Genomic DNA, 21,856 nt, shown 5'->3' with positions numbered 1-21,856 from the left:
TGTGCTACCTTATGTCTTATCCTAGATTTGCTCTACCTGGTAATGTTCTTTCCCTTAGAGGAAGGAGTAGTTCGCCAGTCATCCATGAATAATATGGTAGGATCAATATTTTAAATTGAAATGACTAAGCACTGTTGTATCCAGATATGAATTTAACTGTTAACTGCTGCATATGTTGGAAATATCGCTTATATATCTTACTTTTGAGGAAGTCTAGAAAAGGTTGAGCCTAAAATATATAGCACCGTCCAAAGGTGGTAAAAGAGCAAAGGTTTAATAAGCAGTTTCTTGAAACCTGATGATGCTGACATGGGCTAGACAGAAAGGTTATTAATGGTGAAAGGAAGTGAATTTTACTGGATGTTGATTATGAAAATAATGAGTTATGAAAGCACTAATAAAATGGATGGATCTCTAAAAAAAAAAAATCAACACTCTTCTTTTTGGAGGCTAAGAATAAACCCAAATTACCCACGAGGCGTCGATTATCATTGTCACCAAGAGCATCGAAAGACGTTCCTTATAGCTATAGATACCCTGCCATGACGAACAAGCAAAGATGGTGGTAGAGAACTCTTGTGTCCGTCCCTTATCTGACGCCACTTCACAAAACATGGATATGTATGCTGAAACGACCTATTAAGTATCATCTACATCCTTTCTTGGTGGGTTTTGAATATTTAACCTACCCTTTATTGAGACTTATTGGGAGATTACCAAGCTGGTTTCTAATGGCTTATTTCTTTTGTTGCATAGCTAGGAATAGTAAGGAGAAAAGAGTGGACACATTTCTTCAGATCCCATGTCGTTATGGGCATTTTGCTGGAGATTGCATTGCAGGTCATTGGGATTGTGAGCCATTGGATGCCACTTGCTCTATACATGGCTAAAGTTGGGATGCATTTTTGGATGGCAGTTGCATTTGCCTATTTGTTCACGGTTTTCGAGTGCATTAGGTGTTCATTGGCTAGGATGTATGCCGACATTCCATTTGTATGTGATGCTGCATACATTCAAATTCCATATTTTTAAGGCATGCTATTGAAGCTGGCCTGAAGGTATTATTGGCAATATAGATGGTTGCATTTTGAGGTACTCGTATCCTTTCGCTAGTCTGAATGGTTGAGCCCTATGTTTTATGAGAAACCAAAACCTGCCTTTTTTTTAATTATTTTCTTCATGTTCTAGTATCAGACATCTGTATCTTGAATGCTATTTGAGATCTTGGTCCACAGTCGAATTTTAATTATTTTTTGTTTTGTATTTAGATGAATGGAATGTGTGAATTGAATTGGGGCTCATTTTGAATTTCGATATGAACCTTTTTTCGTCTTACTGTAATACCCAACTAAGGTAAAAGTGCAATAAGTAATACATAATATCCATATGATGTTTTTCAACTCAATGTAATTTAATGTTCTACATGTTAAATTCATGGTTAATTGTTTTTCTCACTAATTACATCAAAGTTGGTTTTTTTTTTTTTTTTGATAAGAGCCTGTAATTTATTCAGATAAAAGGAAAGAAAAGTTAACAAGTTTACAAGCTTTGTCAACCAAATCGGGAACTCTCCATTCACCCAACTAAATGGTGTAGGAGAGAAAGAAGAAAAAGTAGCTATAGCATTAGCAATTACATTAGCCGATCTTTTGACATGGACTAGATTTTCCACTGTTATGTTTTTCATCAATTCTTTGATGTCTGAAATCCATATTCCTTCGTAATCGAGGTATTCCTCCTCTCCCAAGACTGCTTGCTTTGCGAGAAATGAATCTGTTTCTATGATAGTCGAAGTGAAATTCTGCTCCTTGAGTTGTAGGATTCCATATTTGATAGCTAGAAGCTCGCCCCCAAGTACTGACGATGGTCGGTTGGTCTGTCGACCGAAAGCTAGGATGGCTTCTCCGTTAGAGCCTCTAATAATGCCCCCGATGCCGAATGATTAAGTGTTAAGATTGAAGGTTTCATCGACATTCAATTTCCAGTGGTTTTCCATAGGCGGCATCCAATAGAGAGAAAGGGTTCTGGGGCTCTATATGTGTTGACACGTGTAGCGATCTTTGTGCTTGCTTGTAATCATTAAGCCATCCGAGCGCCCAACTGGTGTCCAATTTTGGGGGATCCAGTAGTGTTCCATGACATGCATCCTGTCTTGCCTTCCAAAAGGCCCATGTGTAAACTGAAAAGTTCTCAAAGTCAGGCTTGGGTAGATGCCATTTCAGCCACAAACATATTTCCAGAGTGGGTGCATTTGTTATCTTTTTTATCCAGGACCAGTAGATAGTTTGTTTCCATGCCTCCCTGCTCCAGTGACATGTAAAGAGGGCGTGAGTTGTGGAGTCCTTCTCGAAGCCACAATAGAGGCATGTTTCTTCGGTTGGTATGTGGTGTGATTTCAGGTTGGAGGCTGTTGGGAGTAAGTCCTTTGATAATCTCCACCAGAAGATGCGGAACTTCGGGGGCACCGAGATCGACCAAATAAACTTCCACCATCCTTCGAGCCAGAGACGGATCTACGCTAGGGCTCAGCCCATTTTTTTTATTTAGCGACGGTTTTAGCGACGGTTTTTTGAAAACCGTCGCTACTTTTGCGACGGTTTTAGTAAACCCGTCGCCGATGTGGATAGGCGACAGTTTTATCAAACACCGTCGCAATTATTAGCGACGGTTATTTCTAAAACCGTCGCTAAAGTATTAAAAAATAAAAAAAAGGTGGGTCGACGGTTTTAATTAGCGACGGTTTATTCAATAGAACATCATTACCACTTTGATGTTTTTAATGCAGCAATAAATTTCATTTTGATGGAGTTAAATACTCGGTTCAATGAGTCATCGGTGAAACTTCTTTCTCTTAGTATAGTTTTAGATCCTAAAAATTCATTTGACTCATTTAACAGTGATGATATTTGCAAGCTTGCGAAGATGTTTTATCCTGGAGATTTCACAGATCAAGAAATTGTTGTTTTGAAGTATGCATTCATACATTTATAAACTCGATGTGATGCAGAATTTAAAGGTTTCTACACTTGTTGAGTTGTGTCAGCAATTGACCGAGAGTGGACGGTCAAGTGTTTATGTTATGTTGACTAGATTGATTCATCTTGTTTTGACATTATCTGTGTCTACTGCCACTATTGAACGGGCTTTTTCAGCAATGAAGCATGTGAAGACGGCACTTCGCAATAAAATGGAGGATGACTTTCTTGCCGATTGTTTGACACTCTATGTTGAACGAGATTTAGCTAAACATATTGATGTAAATTCTATTATTGATGAATTTTATGTTTTAAAATCCCGTAAGGCACAACTTCGTTGAACGATATAATGTACTTTTTTTTTTAATAATATATAATTTATCATATTGAGTTCAAGCCCACCCCAACTCTTATTCCTGGATCCGTCCCTGCTTCGAGCATGTTTTTGGTCTGGTTTTTTGGGCTATCATAGAGTCCAATCGTTTTTTGATATCCTCCTTTAACAGTTGGTTTTTTTAGAAATTGTATGGATGAATATTTATATCACGTACGATTAATATATTATTAAGTAAAGTAAAATCTCTACTAACTAATTTATATGGTTGAAATGGACCAAATACCACTTTTCAGTTCTTATTTTTATGAAAATCTAAAATAATATTAAATTTGATGGAAAAAACATTCTTCGATGCAATTATATTTGGCAAAAACACGGATCATATTTTGTCAGACAGATCTTTTATTTGAGTCACCCATAAAAAAATATTATTTTTTATTGTGAATATCGGTAGGATTGACCCGTCTTATAGATAAAAATTTGTGAGACCGTCTCACATGAAACATACTTATTAATAATTAATAATAGTTGTTATATTATTATTATTGTTTTGAAATATTATATTATAGATTCGTAAAAAATATTTTTCTTCAAACTATAAAAGCGTGTTTTCATTACAGATATTTAATGGGTAATGAATTACATTTTTTCACAATAAACAACGAAATAATAAACAAACAATCTACGGTTCCAAAATTATATCAATCGAAGTCATTCACCACTTGATCTAAATTATTTCTGCAATATTGAATCTTCGCGTCCTGAATTTTTAGGTTTTGAAAGATATAAAACTCCTAGGAAATCGACAGCTGATAATGTGTTCAATTAGATTTCAGAATGGCTAGCTAGCTGGATCGGATTAATAATCCAATTTTTATCCCATATGATCCTACATCTTTGTCCAGTGTTTAGATTGGGATAAAAAAGTGAGCATAATCTGCGATTGTATTTGATGAAACCACGTTCATTGATTCTGGGAACGCTATATGAATGCGTTGCTCGCCGTTCTTCTCTGTTATCTTCTTCATATTCTTCTCAAACGCAGTTCATTAGATCATCCAAGCAGGAAGACCCACGATCCCTTGATCCATCATACAAAGAAGAGAATTTTAAAGATTATGTCCAACGTTTCTGCCAACAAAAGCGCTTAAGAGATGCCGTCGAGTTACTTGAAAGCCACGCTCACGTATCATCTGCAGCTACATATATCACGATTTTACAACTTTGTATCGAGAAGAGGGCTTTGCATGAGGGTAAGAGAGTTCATGCCCATATCAAAGGCTCAAGTTTTGTACCTGGGATCTTTGTTTCGAACAAGATTCTCGAGTTGTACTGCAAGTGCGACAGTTTTTCGGATGCTCGTAACCTATTCGATGAAATGGGCGAGAGAGATTTGTGTTCTTGGAACACTTTGATATCAGGATTTTCGAAGATGGGTAGAATGGTAGAAGCGAGGAATCTGTTCGATCAAATGCCGGAAAGAGATAACTTCTCTTGGACCGCCGTGATTTCAGGAAGTGTTAAAAATAACAAACCTGAAAATGCGTTAGAATTATACAGAACAATGCAGAGAAATGAGAATTTCAAGTCTAACAAGTTCACTGTTTCTAGTGCTCTTGCAGCTTCGGCTACTCTGCGGTCTTTGCGTTTGGGAAAGGAAATTCACGGACATATCATTAGAACCCGGTTGGATTCTGATGCAGTAGTTTGGAGTGCTTTACTGGACGTGTATGGAAAATGCGGGAGCATAAATGAGGCAAGGTACATTTTCGATAGAACAGTGGGGAAAGACATTGTTTCTTGGACGGCTATGATTGATCGATATTTTGGAGATGGGAGATGGGAAGAGGGTCTATCTTTATTCACCGAGTTCTTAAAATCTGGCACTAGGCCTAATGAATTCACATATGCTGGAGTTTTAAATGCGTGTGCCAATCAGACGGCCGAGGGGTTAGGACGACAGGTCCATGGTAACATGATACGGTCAGGATTTGATCCGTATTCATTTGCTGCTAGCGCACTTGTTCACATGTATGCCAAATGTGGTAGCGTTGATAGAGCACAAAGAGTGTTCAAATGGCTTCCTCAACCTGATCTAGTTTCATGGACATCCTTGATTATTGGGTATGCTCAAAACGGCCAACCACACCATGCTCTTCAGCTATTCGAGTTGCTTTTGCAATCTGGTGATAAGCCTGATCACATCGTGTTTATTGGTGTTCTTTCGGCTTGTACTCATGCTGGTTTAGTCGATAAAGGTCTCGACTATTTCTACTCCATAGAAGAGAAACATGGTTTGTCTCACACTGTTGATCACTATGCATGTGTAATCGATCTATTGAGTCGGTCCGGAAGATTTAAAGAAGCTGAAGATATCATCAAGAAAATGCCAATGAAACCTGACAAGTTTCTGTGGGCTTCCTTGCTTGGTGGTTGCAGAATCCATGGAAATTATGAACTTGCCGAGAAAGTAGCCGAGGCCTTGTTTGAAATCGAACCCGAGAATGCAGCAACATATGTAACTCTTGCTAACATATATGCTACTGCAGGAAAATGGAGCGAAGTGGCAAAAGTGAGAAAGCTAATGGACGAAAGACAAGTGGTAAAGAAACCTGGAATAAGTTGGATTGATGTCAAGAATAAAGTCCACGTTTTCTTGGTTGGAGATCAGTCTCATCCCAAGTCGGAAGAAATATTTGAGTTTCTGGGGAAAGTTTCGAAAAGAATGATAGAGGAAGGGTACATCCCGAGTACAAATTACGTGCTGCACGATGTGGAGGAGGAGCAGAAGGAGCAAAACCTCTCATTCCATAGTGAGAAGCTCGCGGTGGCATTCGGTGTAATTAGTACTCCACCAGGAACTGAGATAAAAGTCTTCAAGAATTTAAGGACCTGTGTTGATTGTCATACTGCAATCAAATTCATTTCTGGTATTGTGGAGAGGAGAATAGTAATAAGGGATTCAACTAGGTTCCATACGTTCGAGTCTGGACAATGTTCATGTCTTGATTATTGGTGATTAGAATGAAGTGTTGGATTAAATTTGATGATTAACTCAACATGTCCAAATCTCGGCACAAAAATCAACAACAAACTATAATTTAAAATATTTTAAAAAGCTTTCACGTTTAAGTTTGAGCTAGTTGAAAATTACTCAACTCAAGCTAAAACTACCAAATCAGTATCCAGCCAAGCTCGAACAAAGTGATATTGGATCGTGAAATATAGCCCTCAAAAGGGTAGATCAAAAGTGAAATATTTATTATTTAAACATCTTTCCAGATCTATTTATTGCACCTCAAAACGAACTAATATTTCTGAAATTATCAGCACTTTAGCCGAAATATCATACCGACAGGAATATCGAAATTACGTCAAAGCTAAGCATGTTACTCAAAATAAAGAAAGCCTGCAAATAACGCTAATCAATGCGTTGAATTTGCAGAAAGGTTACATCTACTTATTCATTAAAATAGTATTGATGATGTTCCTCAAAAATAAAATGTGTATTGATGAAAACGTGTGGAACCCACAAGGGTCCAGTTGCGGCTCACAGGATTCAGGGGTTCACATTAACATTTTTTTATTGGCCACTTTCCTCTCACACACCCTATCCTCATCCATAGCAAGCAAGATGCGTATGAAAGGTCACGTTTTTTCTTCAAAAGTGTAGCGGTGAATTGTAAATGAGATTCTAAAGACAATACAATTTGAAATTTTGAAATTTGAAACTCTAACCATTTCTATTCTATTTAAATTTATAATCTTCTTGCATATATTTTGTTAATGAGATACTATAATGGAATATTTTCCTCGTTGTTAATTCGATGACTATCAGTATATATCTAGATTATCAATACGCTAAACCGTCAAATTTTAAGTGCACGATTACATATTTTATTTTGATACATTAGGGGGAGGGATTTTAACTAGCTACCTAACATAAATTTGTAAAGACTGATGTTGGAAAAAAATTAATAATATGCTAGGCGGCGCTATTTTTTAACTGTCCACCCGCGGCTTATCCTCCATGCAAGCCAACATAATTTGCGGGAAATAATGCAATTTATCAGCAACTTATGAAATGGAGGCACCAATTTCATCATAATAACGCGTCATGTGAAAAGTTGGCAATTGACAGACAAGCATAACCTGAGAGGTGTGAAAAGTTGGCAATTGACAGACAAGCATAACCCGAGAGGTTTTCTTTCTTTTGTCAATCCATTTGACACTTGCCCATTGTAGTATTAAATATATTTATATATATATATACACATCTATCTCAATCTGCATACACATAGGGGGGCTAAATTCATTTCCCCAAGTGGCATAAGGTGCAAAACATCCGGTTTTGAACAAAGATTCTCTCAGATTCGTTCATCTTTTCAGATTTGGTGCTAGTTTTAGTCTTAATACTGGTGTGTCTCCGATCTTTCCACATTTTACATGTTCTTTGGTTTATTTGTTTAACTCCCACTTCAGTTCTGATGTCATTTTTCGATATTTGTTTCGAGATTCAGTATTGTTTTCGTGCTCAGTTTAGAATCCGTAATAGTGTAATAATCCCATACTTCAATATGTGTTTTTTATGACGTCTAAGTTTGATGTTCATTTCTTGAAACCCATGAACAAAATGTGTTTTGGTGACATCTGATGTATTTGAATGGGGATTTTGCAGATACATAGGTTTATTGTTTCTAACTGAGCTCAATGGGGAAAGCAGTTTTGCTGTGTTTTCTGACAATCTTGGCTTCTTGGGGTGTTTCTGTTGTGAAAGCTGAGGATGATTACAAATATTATACATGGACTGTCACTTATGGAACCGCCTATCCACTTGGCGTACCTCAACAGGTTAGCATTAACAATCGATACGAAACGTAAATTCTGGTTTTTCTTTCTATTTTACACGTCGGCATTGTATGGTTTTTACTTTTTTTGGTCAGCATTTGAGTCTCTAAGAGTTTGAAGTTTGAATCTGCAGGTTATCCTCATCAATGGCCAGTTTCCTGGTCCCAAGATTGAATGTGTGACAAATGAGAATATAGTCCTTAACCTTATCAATAAGCTGGACCAACCTTTTCTATTGACATGGTGAGTCTTTATTACTTTCCACTTGTCTAAATCTTCCATCAAGAAACTGACATTGATAATTCCGGAGTAGAAGAATTCATGCTAGCATAAAGGAGCACCACCAAGGATCCAAATTCATTGGAATTTGGACATGTGGGTTCATAAAAATTTATGGACTCCACGTAGCCAAATTAAAATTCTGAAGTACATTACAGATTCTTTTGTCTTTTGCGAAAGATCGGTTCCTTTACCTTTGTTGTTAGACAAATTGTGTGTCAATAATGCAATTTCAAAGTTGTTACTATTTTGAGAAAGGTGTTGTTTAGTTACAAGCATGTTATTTGTTACTTTTACTGTGTGCTAGACAAATTGTTACAATGTGATTTAGAACTTGTTACAATTTTGGGTAAGGTGTGAACTTACGAGCATGTGCCTTGGATATGAAACAGGAATGGAATCAAACAAAGAAAAAATTCTTGGCAAGACGGCGTTTTGGGGACAAATTGCCCCATTCCTCCCAACTCAAACTACACATACAGGTTCCAAACTAAGGACCAAATCGGAAGCTACACATACTTTCCATCAACTCTGATGCACAGAGCTGCTGGGGGATTTGGGGCTCTTAATGTCTATGCCAGATCTGTTATTTCGGTCCCATATGCCAGGCCTGCGGGAGATTTCACCCTGCTGGTTGGTGATTGGTACAAAACCGATCATAAGGTGAGAGTTTACATAGAGTCACCTGTGAAATTTAAATTTGTTGAAGTTCATCCCAAGTAGAAATATTAACAATTGTCTCTGATGTACATGGCATAATGATCAAAATGTGTTTATTATATATTATACCAGATACGTATGTTTTGATAGTTGTAGAAATGCTGTGCAGGGATTGCAACAGATTCTTGATTCAGGGAAGTCCCTGCCTTTTGCTGATGGCATTCTTATAAACGGCCAGGGTCGGTCCACATTCAGTGGTGATCAAGGTAATCTTTGTGCTATCAGTTTTACAATACTCAAGCTTTTACATTACAGAATGAAATGCAACGGTATAGCTTTATGTTCTCACGTTATCTTATTTTAATTTCAGGTAAAACCTACATGTTCAGAGTTTCAAACATAGGCTTGTCCACCTCATTTAACTTCAGAATTCAGGGACATAAATTGATGCTAGTGGAGGTCGAAGGGTCAAATGTTATTCAGAACCTGTACGATTCTCTTGACATCCACTCTGGTCAATCTGTGACTATACTGGTCACGTTGGATCAGTCTCCAAAAGACTATTATGTAGTTGCTACCACAAGATTCACAACTACTGATCTCACTGCAATCTCAGTTCTGCATTATACAAATTCTCATGCCTCTGTTTCTGGACCTTTACCGCCTGGTCCACCTCCCCAAATGGAGTGGTCTATTGCCCAAGCCAGAACTTACAGGTACCCCAAGAGTCCAAGATCTTATTCGTAATAAGTTTGAAATAAACCAGCAAATTAATGAGCGTTGAGCCAAATATTTATTAAGAACTACGCTTGAAACTGTTCTTGCAGGTGGAACCTGACATCGAACGCAGCTAGGCCAAACCCTCAGGGTTCTTTTCATTACGGGAAAATCACGATATCAAGGACACTAATTTTGGCTAACTCGGCTCCAATTATCGATGGGAAGCAAAGATATGCTGTTAATGGTGTTTCATACATCAACCCAGATACCCCTTTAAAGCTTGCTGATTATTTCAACATTCCTGGTGTTTTTAGCCTAAACTCAATCCAGAGTTCTCCATCTGGCAACGGTCCTTACCTGACCACATCTGTTCTGGGAGCTGCCTTACACGAGTTCGTGGAAATTGTATTCCAAAATAACGAGAATGTCATGCAATCATGGCATCTTGATGGCTATGATTTCTGGGTTGTCGGGTACACCACTATATCTGCAACAAGTTTGTTACCTCATAATGGCTTGGTCTGTCATGTGTCGTAGATGACGTTTCTTTTCTGCTTGTAAAATCTGCTTGTAAAACAGGTTCGGAGCAGGACAGTGGACTCAGAAGAGCAGGGATGGTTATAATCTTGTTGATGCTTTAACCAGACATACTACACAGGTAATTTTAAACCTCACTAGCATGATGTAGTCATAATTGTTTTTGAAATTTTTGAATGAGAGGCGGATCCAGCGGCAGTCTGGCATAAATAGTCGCCCCCACAGCTCAACAAACTAAAAATTGAATGGAAAAACAGTTGAAGAAAGACAGCGAATATTTGTGGAGTATCTTTTTCAAATCAAGCAGTAAAAATCAGACTTAATTCTTATGAATGTTTCTTACAATCAGTAGGGAGATTCAGTATTAATGATGCATCAGAAGGCTATACGTGGTCGCACGTCTTTCTCAACTCTAGCAGAGTCTACCTCATAAAAATTTTCTGATTCTTACTGTTGGCTACATAATATCATGAAAGCTTCCGACTTTATAGCATGGCATAAACACTTATTTTCCGCTGATGTTCGCAGGTATATCCCAATTCTTGGACTTCTATATTAGTATCTTTAGACAACCAGGGCATGTGGAATGTGAGGTCTGCAATGTGGGCAAGGCAATATCTTGGCCAGCAATTTTATCTGAGAGTTTACAGCCCAATTCCCAGTCTCTACATGGAATATGACAAACCTTTCAACGCTCTTCTCTGCGGCAAAGCAGTCGGCCGAACGAAAAATCCTTAACTAATTTATGAGAGAATTATTTATTTTACTTTCTGGTCATGAGAGGTTGACTGCGAGACACACACGTAAATCTTCTCTTTCTGAGAATCCTTCATTTTATGTATGGTCTGTGATGAAAACGTAAATTACAGACACCTCTGGAAATGGTTAAATTTACAGTTGTCTCGATCTCTCTTGTTACACTACCATGTTGGCACCCACAAATGTGTGAATTATGGGAGAATACATATTGAGAGCAACTGAGCAAGTTATTTTATTCATTGACAAACTGAACAGAAGAGGAAACCATTAATACATGACATCAAAAATGGTTTTTATGTTAGATTCAACTTTTAAGGAAATTTAACTTAAAAATACTATTTTATCTCATGTAACTCATATTTAAATATATCATTTTTGTAAGGAGTATATTTTATCAAAAAATATTCAATTTATCTAATATGTATTAATTAGGTCATCAGCAAAAGTATATATATCAATAAATGTGTATTAATTTTTCTATCATTCTTATCTTTTAGTTTAAAGTTTAACATTTAAAGTGGAATTCTTATTTGTAAATATTATTGGTTAAAATGGTCAAAATAAAATTAAATTTCATTAGAAAATAGCAAATAAAGAAAAAAAACAAAAATAAAAAAAATTAATTTCATGCTAAAAAAGAGAAAATAAGAAAGAACAAAGAAAAAAGAAAAACAAAAAGAAAAAAAATTAAAGAAAGAAAAAATAAATAAATAAATTAGACACATCTAATTCATAGGAAGTGTGTAAGTAAAGATCCACAAGTATCACAGACTCCTCGTAAAATGGGAGACGATAATATCAGTATTGATAACTTCATCTATGTTTTTGTAGTGGTGAAATTTAAATATAAATTTTTTATTTTATAGAAACAAAATTATTAAAACAAACAAAATTTAAAATAATTTTAAGAAAATACAGTTACACATAATTAAATTTTAAAATACAACAAAAAATACAAAAAATTAAAAATACACATAATTAAAAATTACACATGATTAAAAAGTTGACAAATTCCACTATATATTATCATGTAAACTACTGATATATTATATCAAGTTCTTTTTATAATTTTCTTTTTAATATTAATTTTTTGGATTATATTTATAATCTTTTAATTTATAGGGTTTTTAATATACTAAAAAATAATAAAGACCAGCTATTTTCTGTCATTGATTTCGGTCAGAAAAAATTGGACAGATCATATTTTATAAAAAAAAATAATTAAAAATTTGTTGGCACTTCATCGAGCGGAGAGTCTTCGGGCGAGCCCACAATCTTTATCGCATATCGTATATCTGCATGCAATATCCTCGGCCATTTCAGGCTGAGAATTATAACTTAAAAGTGAATTTTTTTCTCTAATATATTTTGTCAGAAAATTGTCAAAAACTTGTGCGAGACGGTCTCACAGATCATATTTTGTGAGACGGATTTCTTATTTGGGTCATCCATGAAAAAATATTACTTTTTATGCTAAGAGTATTACTTTTTATTATGAATATCGGTAGGATTGACTCGTCTCAAGATAAAGATTCGTGAGACGGTTTTACAAGTAAAAACTTTAAATAAATATATTGAACAATAAACTATATATTGTTTGCATGAAATTTAATCTTTATAAAGTGCATTATTCTAATAATTTACTTTAATATTACAATATGAATTAATTTTTTTCAAAGAGAAACCCCAAGAAACAATGATTTTATCCGCTGAATTACATATAACTTACATTAAAATTTTAACATTTTATTAATATATAATTATTTAAACGGATCATGACACCAAAATTAATTACCGTAAATTCTCAAACTTAATATAATATTATAGATATCCCAGACGATCCGTTATTGGCTGCGTCTTACGCGCCCAAACTGTATCCGCCGACGAATTAATCCTTACGACAGTTATTTGGAAGAAACCTATACATTGTAGTATTGACCAGAAAGGAAATTTACAATTCCATCCTCACCTTTGCCACTAGGCAAGAGATCTTGACCTTGAGGATCCGATACAATCCTGATTGAGTGAGACACTTAATTACTTGTTACGCTCTTTAATTTTTTTTCCGTTATTTTTGCTTTTATACTTTTTTAAGCTTTCAAAATTTTTGGTGATAAAGATACATAGAGTTGTATTATATGTATCAATATTTTAATCTTCTGGTATATTTTATTTCAGTCTTATATACTCACGAATTATATTTTGAAAGAACTCTAACAATATATAACAAACTAAAGCCATCCGGGCTGCTATATATATTTTAATAGTTGACTAAACGAGATTAAAGTTGAAGCATAGAGAATCTAAAGAAACTTGATCGATCCATCGGTCCAGACCCCATTGAAATCGAGCTGGAAATGCATTAATCAATGAGCATGAAGTGCGGCGTGAAGGAGCCGTAAGATTTCATTTTGGAACCTGAGTATATTGCATGTTACCATTCAGACAAAAGCGGTACATCTCCTATTATATATAAACTCGTGCATATCCTGCTTTCTCAACTGAGTGCTGTAAGTGAACAAAATGAGAGAGGTCGTCATCCTGCTCGGAATCTTGGCCTCTTTATGGATCTTTTCGCTTGTGGAGGCCGAAGATAGAACTGTATATTTTACGTGGGTCGTGGAGTATGGAGATATTTCGCCCCTCTTCATCAAACAAAGGGTGAGATTCAAGGATTTATTTGAGATGATGAGTTACATACGATGCTCTCTGAGTATTTCGATTGATCGCGTTTCTTTGCAGGGAATTCTTATCAATGGACAATTTCCAGGTCCTACCGTTGATGTCATAACTAATGACAATGTATGGGTCACTGTTGTAAATAAATTGGATGAACCTCTGCTGTTCACGTGGTAAGTTTTACATTTATTAACATGTAAAATATTGCTTATATATAGTATAGATTGACTTATTATGTGTATACTTATTGGTGAAAATAAGGAATGGAATCAAACAAAGGAAGTCCTCATGGCAAGATGGAGTCCTCGGAACCAACTGCCCGATTCCTCCCAACTCAAACTGGTCATACAAAATGCAGATGAAAGACCAGATCGGAACTTACAACTACTTCCCTTCTACACTGTTGCACAGAGCTGCTGGCGGTTTCGGGGGCTTCAATATCTTGGCCAGGTCGATCATTCCTGTGCCGTATCTTAAACCATACGAAGAATTTACAGTACTTATCGGTGACTGGTGGAAGAAAGATCACGAGGTTTGGTATTATATTCTATTGTTATTGTTATTATTATTCAAACATATTTGCTAATGAAGAATTATGTTATGTTCGGTCATTGGTTTACAGGAATTGCAACAGATATTGGACTCAGGGAACCAGTTTCCATCTCCTGATGGTCTCCTCATAAACGGGAATCCTGATTCTACCTCTTTCACTGTTGTTCCAGGTGATACAAATTGATGATACACAAAGTGAATTATAATCTACCAATAATAATTTGATTTACAAGATTCTTGATAAAATTTGATTTTGTAGGCCAAACGTATCTATTTAGAGTGTCTAACGTAGGAATGACGACATCGATTAATTTCAGAATCCAGGGCCACAAACTGGCCCTGGTAGAAGTTGAAGGATCCCACACTCTCCCGGAAATGTACGACTCACTAGACATTCATGTGGGCCAATCCAGCTCATTTTTGGTGACGATAAATGGTGCCATTGATCCATTGACAGATTATTTCATCGTCGCATCCACCCGTTTTATGAGGCCTACACTCACTGCCACTGCAATCCTTCATCTTCAAGGCTCAAAAACTGCAGCTTCTAGGGAATTACCTGCTGCTCCAACTGGCCAATTTCACCGGTCCATGAAGCAAGCTAGAACCATCAGGTATGACCAGACACGGATGAATTTACAATTTTAGTTGAGGGACTAGTTATTGTAATTCAGACAGGGTTTATGTTTGATATTATAAAGACTATACTTTAAACTTTTTACTTATAGCTTGGCTTGCCTTGATCACTTCCATATATAGTAGTTAAAAGTGCGCATGCAAGATGTGTATCTAAAACTAAATCGGATGAATGAATGTGATCCGAAAAACCAAGATCAAACATGAACATCAATATCCACGTGTCTTTATTTCAGATGGAACACTACAGCAAACGCAGCCAGGCCAAACCCCCAGGGATCATACCACTATGGCAGCATAAACATAACAAGAACAGTCATACTAGCCAACTCACGTGCCAAAATCAACGGAAAGCTGAGATACGCAGTGAACAAAGTTTCTTACGTAAACCCAGAGACCCCATTAAAGCTCGCTGATTACTACAATATGACTGGTGTTTTCACAAATTCATCCAATGACAGCCCTCCTGCCGGCCCTGTGGTTCTTGGCACCCCAGTTTTAAGCGTTATTCTGCACGATTTTGTGGAGATAGTCTTTCAGAATAATGAATCTTACATTCAGACTTGGCATCTGGATGGTAACAGTTTCTGGAGTGTTGGGTAAGCCTATCAGCCAAGAATATCAATATTATTGTCTTTTACCTTACAAAAATCACCTTTTCCTAAACTCCAACAAACTGACAAATTACCTAACATTGTTGTTTCTCCAAAATTAAATTCTAGGTTTGGTAGTGGGCAGTGGAATCCTACGTTGAGGCCACGCTTCTACAACATTTATGACGCCGTCTCTAGAAGTACTGTTCAGGTAATTAATGAATGGTCACTTCGTCCCAAATATAAAGACGTCTCAAATAGTTCAGTTTTATATCTTATCATGCAATCGTGACATAAAACGTACATGCAGGTGTATCCATATTCTTGGAGTGCAATATTTGTTTCGTTCGATAACAAGGGGATGTGGAATTTGAGGTCTGCGAATTGGCAGCGGCGATATTTAGGACAAGAACTGTACGTTAAAGTGTGGAACGATGAGCCCAGCCGCTCCACAGAAAATGGGATCCCCGATAATGTGATATATTGTGGCAAGGCTAAGCATCCTTAAGTAGGAGCTACCTACCATATAGTTTCATTTTGACTTAATTCTCAACACTTTTTAATAACTAGTGCACCGACGCACGCGTTGCGTGCTTGTATAATATTTTTTATAATTCATTTGATTTATATTTAAATGAAGATCATAATATAACTATAAGAAATAGTGAGGGACTAAACTGTAATTTTGATAGATAAATTAAAAAATAAATGAAAAAATAAAAAAATAAAAAAATGATCTAAATAGGAATTGAGCCTTTAACCTAAACCATTAAGAACAAAGACTCTAACCGCTGAACTACATATAACTTACATAAAAATTTTAACATTTTATTAATATATATAATTAATAAAACAGACCATGACACCAAAATTAGTTATTATAAGTGTCTCTCCCTTAATAGATAGTAATAGATTTCTTTTCCATTCTCCATTGGGAACTTACGTAGTAATAATCTATATGAACCAAGGACCGGAATTTTCCATGGTTTCTTTATCTTTAATCATGCATTCTTTCAAACCAATTCGATAACTAAGTAACGGGCGAGCATTTGTTCTTATGGAAAGGACAGTATTCGAAATCGAAAAAAAAAATGATATATAATTTTACTATTATTTTTACCCATGAATTTACTTATAAATCATACTTAGTGGTGCTTATCAGATAATTGCTGTGAAAACAAGTCACACATATTTTATGTCTAAAACAAATCTAATCCATTAGTATTGGTAAAAGCCATAATTTATCTACTTTTGACCGTCTTCTCCCGGCCCAATATTTACAAGATTAAAAATAGAATATGTATAATTTCTTTAAAATTTGCTTCTTAACTATATGATCCTTCTCAAATTTTTTAAAACCTTTGGTTTTATTTATGTATTAGCTGGAATAGTAGCTGACCTAGTGTCTAATAAACAAATAGTAGGTATCTTAAAAAATAATAATTTTTTATGAATGATTCAAATAAAATATTTTTTTATAAAAACGACTCGTGAGAGACTAGGTGGGAGAGGGGCAAAGGGCGCTTAGACAACATTTTGATTCCTAGACGAAAAAAATGGAAAGAAGCGGGACAGAGGAATTGATCAACTATAAATTGGCCAATCGATGCTTAAAAACTTTTGGAACTTTGCCACATTAAATGATGCATGTACAACCACTTATGATATGGTCCCTCCTAGTTTTTTTTTAAAAGAAAATATATCTTGATTTTAAAAATAACAAGAATTTGTTAATGATGTCACTAATATTAATTAATACCACCATCGACAAATATAATACGAACTAAGGTGGTTTTGCTTTCAAAAACTCAGTTTGTCCATCTTTGTTTCAATTGACATGAATAAATAGTTCACCCAATTCGCTGCGTAATCAAGATAGATAAAATTGTTTACCAAGTACTCTGATAACGTAATAATTTGTTCTTTATTGTGGCAAAAAAAGAACGAAATTTTTTGTGCTGCATCATACCCATCACCAAGGCCATTAAACACGGTTAGAATGGAATAATATTTTGGAGGGTTGTGATCTATGAAATTCGGTCGAAAAATAGAATAGGAAATACAATATACAACAAATACAAAATGCAATTCTGGTGGTGATTCAGGTACAATTTCATAGGCGTATATTCTCACGATCGGTTGTTGATGAGGAATTACTTGAGTTAATTCAAGGGACAACATCAAAACAAGCATAGGAAAGCCTGCTGCATTACAATGGAAAGGACCGAACATATGAGAGACAGTGAGATGCCTTCTCACCGACGCCCAGTGCGGCTTTTTGCTCTCGCCTTCTGTGCGACAAAAGAGGAAGCCATAAACGAATGACAAGAAAGTCAATACAAACAAGTGTTCACATATCAGAGAAAATGAATACATTGGTACGCAGCTAAATCTCGCATTTTTGGATTCAAGGCAACCAAGTATGTGCACTGGTCACTAATTTGCGGTTGCAAAGAAAATAAAATAAAATAAAACTTCACTTTTAGCTACTGTGGATAAAGATTGAAGTGAAAAATAGTGGTCTGGGGGCAAAGAGGAAGAAAGTGCTAGGCATGAGCATTCTTCTCTCTGATGTGATCTTAAAAGTAAACTTTGCTACTCCAGAGTTTCTCGCAACATTGGGCAGACAACTCTTAATAATTAGAAGAAAATTAGATCATTAAACAAATTAGCCCTTTTTAGTATCGTCTTGGAAGGTAAGGTCAAAACATGGGCAGATAAAAAGGTGAAAATAGGGAAAAAAAGGATTAGCATAGTTGGCCTAAAAACATCAAAATTACTCACAGATAAAGTCCCAAAGCTGGCTCCTGATCCAGTTGCGGCACCTGCTTGCAAAAGAAAACCCACTGAGAATTTTATATTACAAGAATATTTCTATATCATCAGGGGATGAAAAATCGATGAGATTTTTGTGCCTTTATAAGTGGGGCGTCTTTCGGAGAATAGCATGTGGCTTTTATAAAAAGTAGTTGTTTGGAGAATAGCATGCAGCTTTTATAAAAAGTAGTCACGAATCATATATTGTTGTTAATAATCCATAACCACAGGTTGACACCAATTTTCAGACTAAATAACAGATTGGGTAGCACCCTACTGATGAATATTCCACTGATGATAGAAGACTGAGGCCGGTATTTACGGGCACTGCGGAAAGAAAAGGGTATCCATTTGTTGGCATAAATTTGTGCGCAAAAACCTGTCATCCTTTTCTATGTTTGGAGTTCTTAGTAATCTAGAATCTTGATAACATTAGAAAAACAAGTTGCAACTAATCAATTGAATTACACTAACCTGTAGCAAAAGGTGTTGAAAACGTTGAGACTCCAGAAGCTGGGGTTGAACTAAACAAGGGAGTGGAAATGGGAAATGCTGAGGATGACGCAGATAAGGAACTAAATGGTGATGACTGGGGGGAAGCTGTGGTTCCTAACAAAGACAAAACTGGAGCAGAAGATGTGGGAGTGGAGAATAGAGAAGGAGATGATGTGGCAATGGATGGAGTAGAAAAGAGTGAGGATGCACTTCCACTCGAAGCATATACAGCAGCAGGAGCACTGGTTGTCATTGATGAGACAGGTGCAGCTGAGTTGTTTAATGGTCCAGTAGCTTGAGCAGTTGGGTTTGAAACTGCAGGTAAGTGAAGAGTTGGGTGTATCCTTCGAGAGGCAGCCTCCTGTTTAGCTGTTTCTCGTCGATCAGCCTCGAGAAATGGATTGTTGCCATCCCCTCGACGGCGCTGGTCAGCAAGATATGCGGTTTTCATGGATTCAATATGCTGATGAATACTTTCAACCTACACAATCATTAGCAAAAGCAAGTCATTGGTAATAATTCACGAAAGGAAAAATTAAAAAAACAGGTAAGCATGGAAAAAAAAAACCATATAAATGTAACAGAGAACCGTAGAGAAAAATATAATTTTTGTGATTTTAAAACAGGAAAAAATCGCATTATTGAGACAATTGTAAATTCTAATATGAAGTTCAAAAACTGGAAGACAATGTTATGACTCCACTGTCCTGAATGTACTGACTAGGAGAGTTATTATCGATAAGCACAAGAAAAATTGAATAAATACATCGTAAACAACGAGAAGAGAAATACAAATAATGTAAAAAAGCTAATACAAAAACAACACAAGAAGGGCACCTTATCATTACCTTTGCTGCAACATGAACAAAATAGTCATGTACATTTGCCAAGACTTTAGGCAGGGATTGTAACAGCGAAGAACTTGGATTGCAAGAGTTCTTTCCATCTAAAAAAAGCAACTGCTCCAACTCTTCGATCCATTGACGACACTCCGATATATACTTCTCAAATCTGGCAACAGTTTGGTGCAAGAAGGGAGATGGCTTCTTTGGTACACCACTGTAGAAATCAAGTACTGGCAGTAAATTATTTGCCGCAGCATGACCACTTGAAGTTTGTGTGGTCATTGCTCCTAAAGTTTGGGATGGTGCAGAAGCACCTGCAGCAGCCGTTTTATTTTGGTGAAGAAATCTCGGCAGTAAAATCATAAAGGAACGGACAGCTCCTTCTGTGTTTCGTAGCATATCTTTGACAACAGTCATTAGCTTTTGTAGAATTGCCTTCTGTCTATCTATAGCTACACTAATTCCTCCGAGTTCCTGCTAAAGTAAAACATGCCAAACAAACTTGTTAAAGTAAAAGATGCCAAACAAGTTTTTATCTTGGGGATGTGCAGAATCAGATTCATGTGCGTGATAAATTGAAACTGCTGTGTTATAAATAAATCAACATTGATTACATGAAATAAATTTATTGATGATGCCCAAAAAAACAAAAGCAAATTTGTTTCCAGCCACAAAGGTCCAATACTAGCACAATGAGGTCGAACTTCCCTCAAATGGTACAGCCAAATAACAGGAGGCAACCAAAGAAATTAAACCTAATATAAAAATTATTTTACTACTTTTAAGTTCAATGCCAGTTTTAGCCATCCATCCAGATATCCACCCAGAAATTATCAAAATAAGTCATGGGTAATGCACCATAACAATATCAGGCTGAATATAACAGAGAGGAGAGGGGGAAATAAAACCTGCATGATAGAGCTGGCCTCGTTCTCAAACCCGTTGTTGGAAATGGATGAATCATAGAGCCGGCTACACTGATCCAGTCGCTGACTCTCATCTCTGTATCCCAAAATTCTCTCCCTGCATCCCAGAAAAATCCAATTAAGAAAGTTTTTTTTTCAAATATATCGGGGAAAAATTCGCAGAAATTTACTCAATTTGATGGAGAACTTTTTGAGAGTCGGGATGGAGCTCCGCCCATTTGGTACTGTAAGTTGCAGGAGCTTTATCATTAGTTAGAAGATAAAACTGCTGCTGTGTCTGAGGTTGCTGAGGGTGCGGTTGCTGGAGCTGCGGGGGCGTTTGTGACTGTTGGAGTTGAAACTGGAACGGGGATTGAGGCTGCTGTTGGAGTTGAAACTGGAACGGGGATTGAGGCTGCTGTTGGGGTTGCGATGCGGTAGTCTGTTGCAAAGGATTGGGTTGGTTGAACGGAGACTGGAAAGGGGATTGCTGCTGCTGCTGCTGCTGTGGCTGTGGAGTGAACAAGAATGCCATTTACTAAGAAAACTCACACTTCCACCTGTCCAAATTCGAAGCTTTTAACAAGTTTTCGAAGTATAGATCACGTGATGGAATTCGGAAGAACGTGGATGCAGATCAAGCTTGTAATAAGAACCCTAAATTTAAGTTTAAAACCCTAAAATGTGAAAATGGTAGAAAAATGCGCCATCGAGGGGAAAAAAAGAAAAGAAAAAAGAAGATGGTCTGGGATTTGGGCCTGGGAAGGCCGCAACCCTTAATTGAAAATCAGTATAAAAATTACAAATGGTGAGACGATGCAATTCATTTAAATCCATAATTAGACAAGCAGCTTTACCTACGAAAATGTAAATATTTAATTTGAAATTTTGTATTTGACCATAAGATATAGAGTTTTAAATTATTTTTTTTTTGACAAAAGAGTTTTAAATTTTTAATACAATAGAAATATGACAGAAGTACAAAATCTATATATATGGGAAAGATTTATTTAGATACAATTATTATAGCAAAGTTATTTTTCTAGATAAATATTTTATATTTAATTCATGAGCTTTAAAAGTTAATACACTCAATTTCAATTGGTTATACGTACATCGAAATAAGGCATTTTGTTTTTATAATTGTTCGAAATGTTGTTTTAAAATTGAGGTATTGATGTCATATAAGTCAATTATTCATTCTTACGGTGTGTTGTTT

At 36.2% G+C, this 21,856-nt stretch overlaps 4 protein-coding genes, 1 long non-coding RNA gene and 1 pseudogene across 10 annotated transcripts; 5 read left to right on the top strand and 1 right to left on the bottom strand.

The window, feature by feature from the left end:
• The first annotated feature begins 42 nt into the window (after positions 1-42).
• On the top strand, positions 43-1,040 carry LOC140837885 (protein TIC 20-I, chloroplastic-like; annotated as a pseudogene).
• A 2,966-nt stretch (positions 1,041-4,006) lies between these two features.
• Positions 4,007-6,366, top strand: LOC140838219 (pentatricopeptide repeat-containing protein At4g37170). Its single transcript, XM_073204372.1, has one exon. It carries the CDS (start codon positions 4,265-4,267, stop codon positions 6,329-6,331), a length of 2,067 nt encoding a protein of 688 aa, XP_073060473.1. The 5' UTR covers positions 4,007-4,264; the 3' UTR covers positions 6,332-6,366.
• A 1,017-nt stretch (positions 6,367-7,383) lies between these two features.
• Positions 7,384-11,262, top strand: LOC140838220 (L-ascorbate oxidase homolog). Of its 2 annotated transcripts, none has more exons than XM_073204375.1 (9): positions 7,384-7,513; positions 7,991-8,163; positions 8,294-8,403; positions 8,832-9,102; positions 9,269-9,365; positions 9,470-9,815; positions 9,927-10,292; positions 10,399-10,477; positions 10,885-11,262. In XM_073204375.1, exons 2-9 carry the CDS (start codon positions 8,023-8,025, stop codon positions 11,092-11,094), a joined length of 1,620 nt encoding a protein of 539 aa, XP_073060476.1. In that variant the 5' UTR covers positions 7,384-7,513; positions 7,991-8,022; the 3' UTR covers positions 11,095-11,262. The 2 variants fall into 2 exon arrangements, with proteins under 2 accessions (XP_073060476.1, XP_073060474.1); XM_073204373.1 differs by lacking the exon at positions 7,384-7,513 and adding an exon at positions 7,546-7,730.
• Positions 11,263-13,614: 2,352 nt separating this feature from the next.
• LOC140837644 (L-ascorbate oxidase homolog) lies at positions 13,615-16,135 on the top strand. The gene is made up of 8 exons (XM_073203758.1): positions 13,615-13,776; positions 13,858-13,967; positions 14,056-14,326; positions 14,417-14,516; positions 14,606-14,960; positions 15,219-15,581; positions 15,705-15,786; positions 15,886-16,135. The coding sequence occupies exons 1-8, from the start codon at positions 13,639-13,641 to the stop codon at positions 16,081-16,083; spliced, it is 1,617 nt and encodes a 538-aa protein (XP_073059859.1). The 5' UTR covers positions 13,615-13,638; the 3' UTR covers positions 16,084-16,135.
• Positions 16,136-17,493: 1,358 nt separating this feature from the next.
• LOC140838216 (nuclear pore complex protein NUP58-like) lies at positions 17,494-21,172 on the bottom strand. 5 transcript variants are annotated; one of them, XM_073204371.1, is made up of 6 exons: positions 20,829-21,172; positions 20,641-20,755; positions 19,736-20,209; positions 18,865-19,368; positions 18,360-18,395; positions 17,494-17,863 (listed from the first exon to the last, which is right to left on the bottom strand). In XM_073204371.1, the coding sequence occupies exons 1-6, from the start codon at positions 21,170-21,172 to the stop codon at positions 17,831-17,833; spliced, it is 1,506 nt and encodes a 501-aa protein (XP_073060472.1). In that variant the 3' UTR covers positions 17,494-17,830. The 5 variants fall into 5 exon arrangements, with proteins under 5 accessions (XP_073060472.1, XP_073060471.1, XP_073060470.1 ...); XM_073204370.1 differs by having other exon boundaries at positions 17,495-17,866; XM_073204369.1 differs by having other exon boundaries at positions 17,495-17,863; positions 18,360-18,400; positions 18,867-19,368.
• On the top strand, positions 20,828-21,328 carry LOC140838218 (uncharacterized). Its single transcript, XR_012119548.1, has 2 exons — positions 20,828-20,979; positions 21,016-21,328. It is a non-coding gene; the product is annotated as an uncharacterized lncRNA (long non-coding RNA).
• The last annotated feature ends 528 nt before the right edge of the window (positions 21,329-21,856 follow it).

This window comes from Primulina eburnea, chromosome 8 (genome assembly GCF_022965805.1).
Source record: "Primulina eburnea isolate SZY01 chromosome 8, ASM2296580v1, whole genome shotgun sequence".
NCBI classification, from domain to species: domain Eukaryota; kingdom Viridiplantae; phylum Streptophyta; class Magnoliopsida; order Lamiales; family Gesneriaceae; genus Primulina; species Primulina eburnea.
Note: the sequence above shows the minus strand (reverse complement) of the source record. Positions and strands in the feature narration are given on the sequence as shown.

What these genes read in the sequence shown, in the direction of transcription:
- LOC140838219 (XM_073204372.1), top strand. Translation starts at nt 4,265, where the DNA reads ATGAAACCACGTTCATTGATTCTGGGAACGCTATATGAATGCGTTGCT.
- LOC140838220 (XM_073204375.1), top strand. Translation starts at nt 8,023, where the DNA reads ATGGGGAAAGCAGTTTTGCTGTGTTTTCTGACAATCTTGGCTTCTTGG. An exon ending in GGTACAAAACCGATCATAAG is followed by an intron (nt 9,103 to 9,268) that starts GTGAGAGTTTAC and finishes AATGCTGTGCAG; the next exon opens with GGATTGCAACAGATTCTTGA. An exon ending in CACATTCAGTGGTGATCAAG is followed by an intron (nt 9,366 to 9,469) that starts GTAATCTTTGTG and finishes TTTTAATTTCAG; the next exon opens with GTAAAACCTACATGTTCAGA.
- LOC140837644 (XM_073203758.1), top strand. Translation starts at nt 13,639, where the DNA reads ATGAGAGAGGTCGTCATCCTGCTCGGAATCTTGGCCTCTTTATGGATC. An exon ending in GAACCTCTGCTGTTCACGTG is followed by an intron (nt 13,968 to 14,055) that starts GTAAGTTTTACA and finishes GGTGAAAATAAG; the next exon opens with GAATGGAATCAAACAAAGGA. An exon ending in TCTCTAGAAGTACTGTTCAG is followed by an intron (nt 15,787 to 15,885) that starts GTAATTAATGAA and finishes ACGTACATGCAG; the next exon opens with GTGTATCCATATTCTTGGAG.
- LOC140838216 (XM_073204367.1), bottom strand. Translation starts at nt 21,172, where the DNA reads ATGGCATTCTTGTTCACTCCACAGCCACAGCAGCAGCAGCAGCAGCAA. An exon ending in AGGCCAGCTCTATCATGCAG is followed by an intron (nt 20,210 to 20,640) that starts GTTTTATTTCCC and finishes GTTTTACTTTAG; the next exon opens with CAGGAACTCGGAGGAATTAG. An exon ending in TTCAACACCTTTTGCTACAG is followed by an intron (nt 18,401 to 18,866) that starts GTTAGTGTAATT and finishes TTTTGCAAGCAG; the next exon opens with GTGCCGCAACTGGATCAGGA.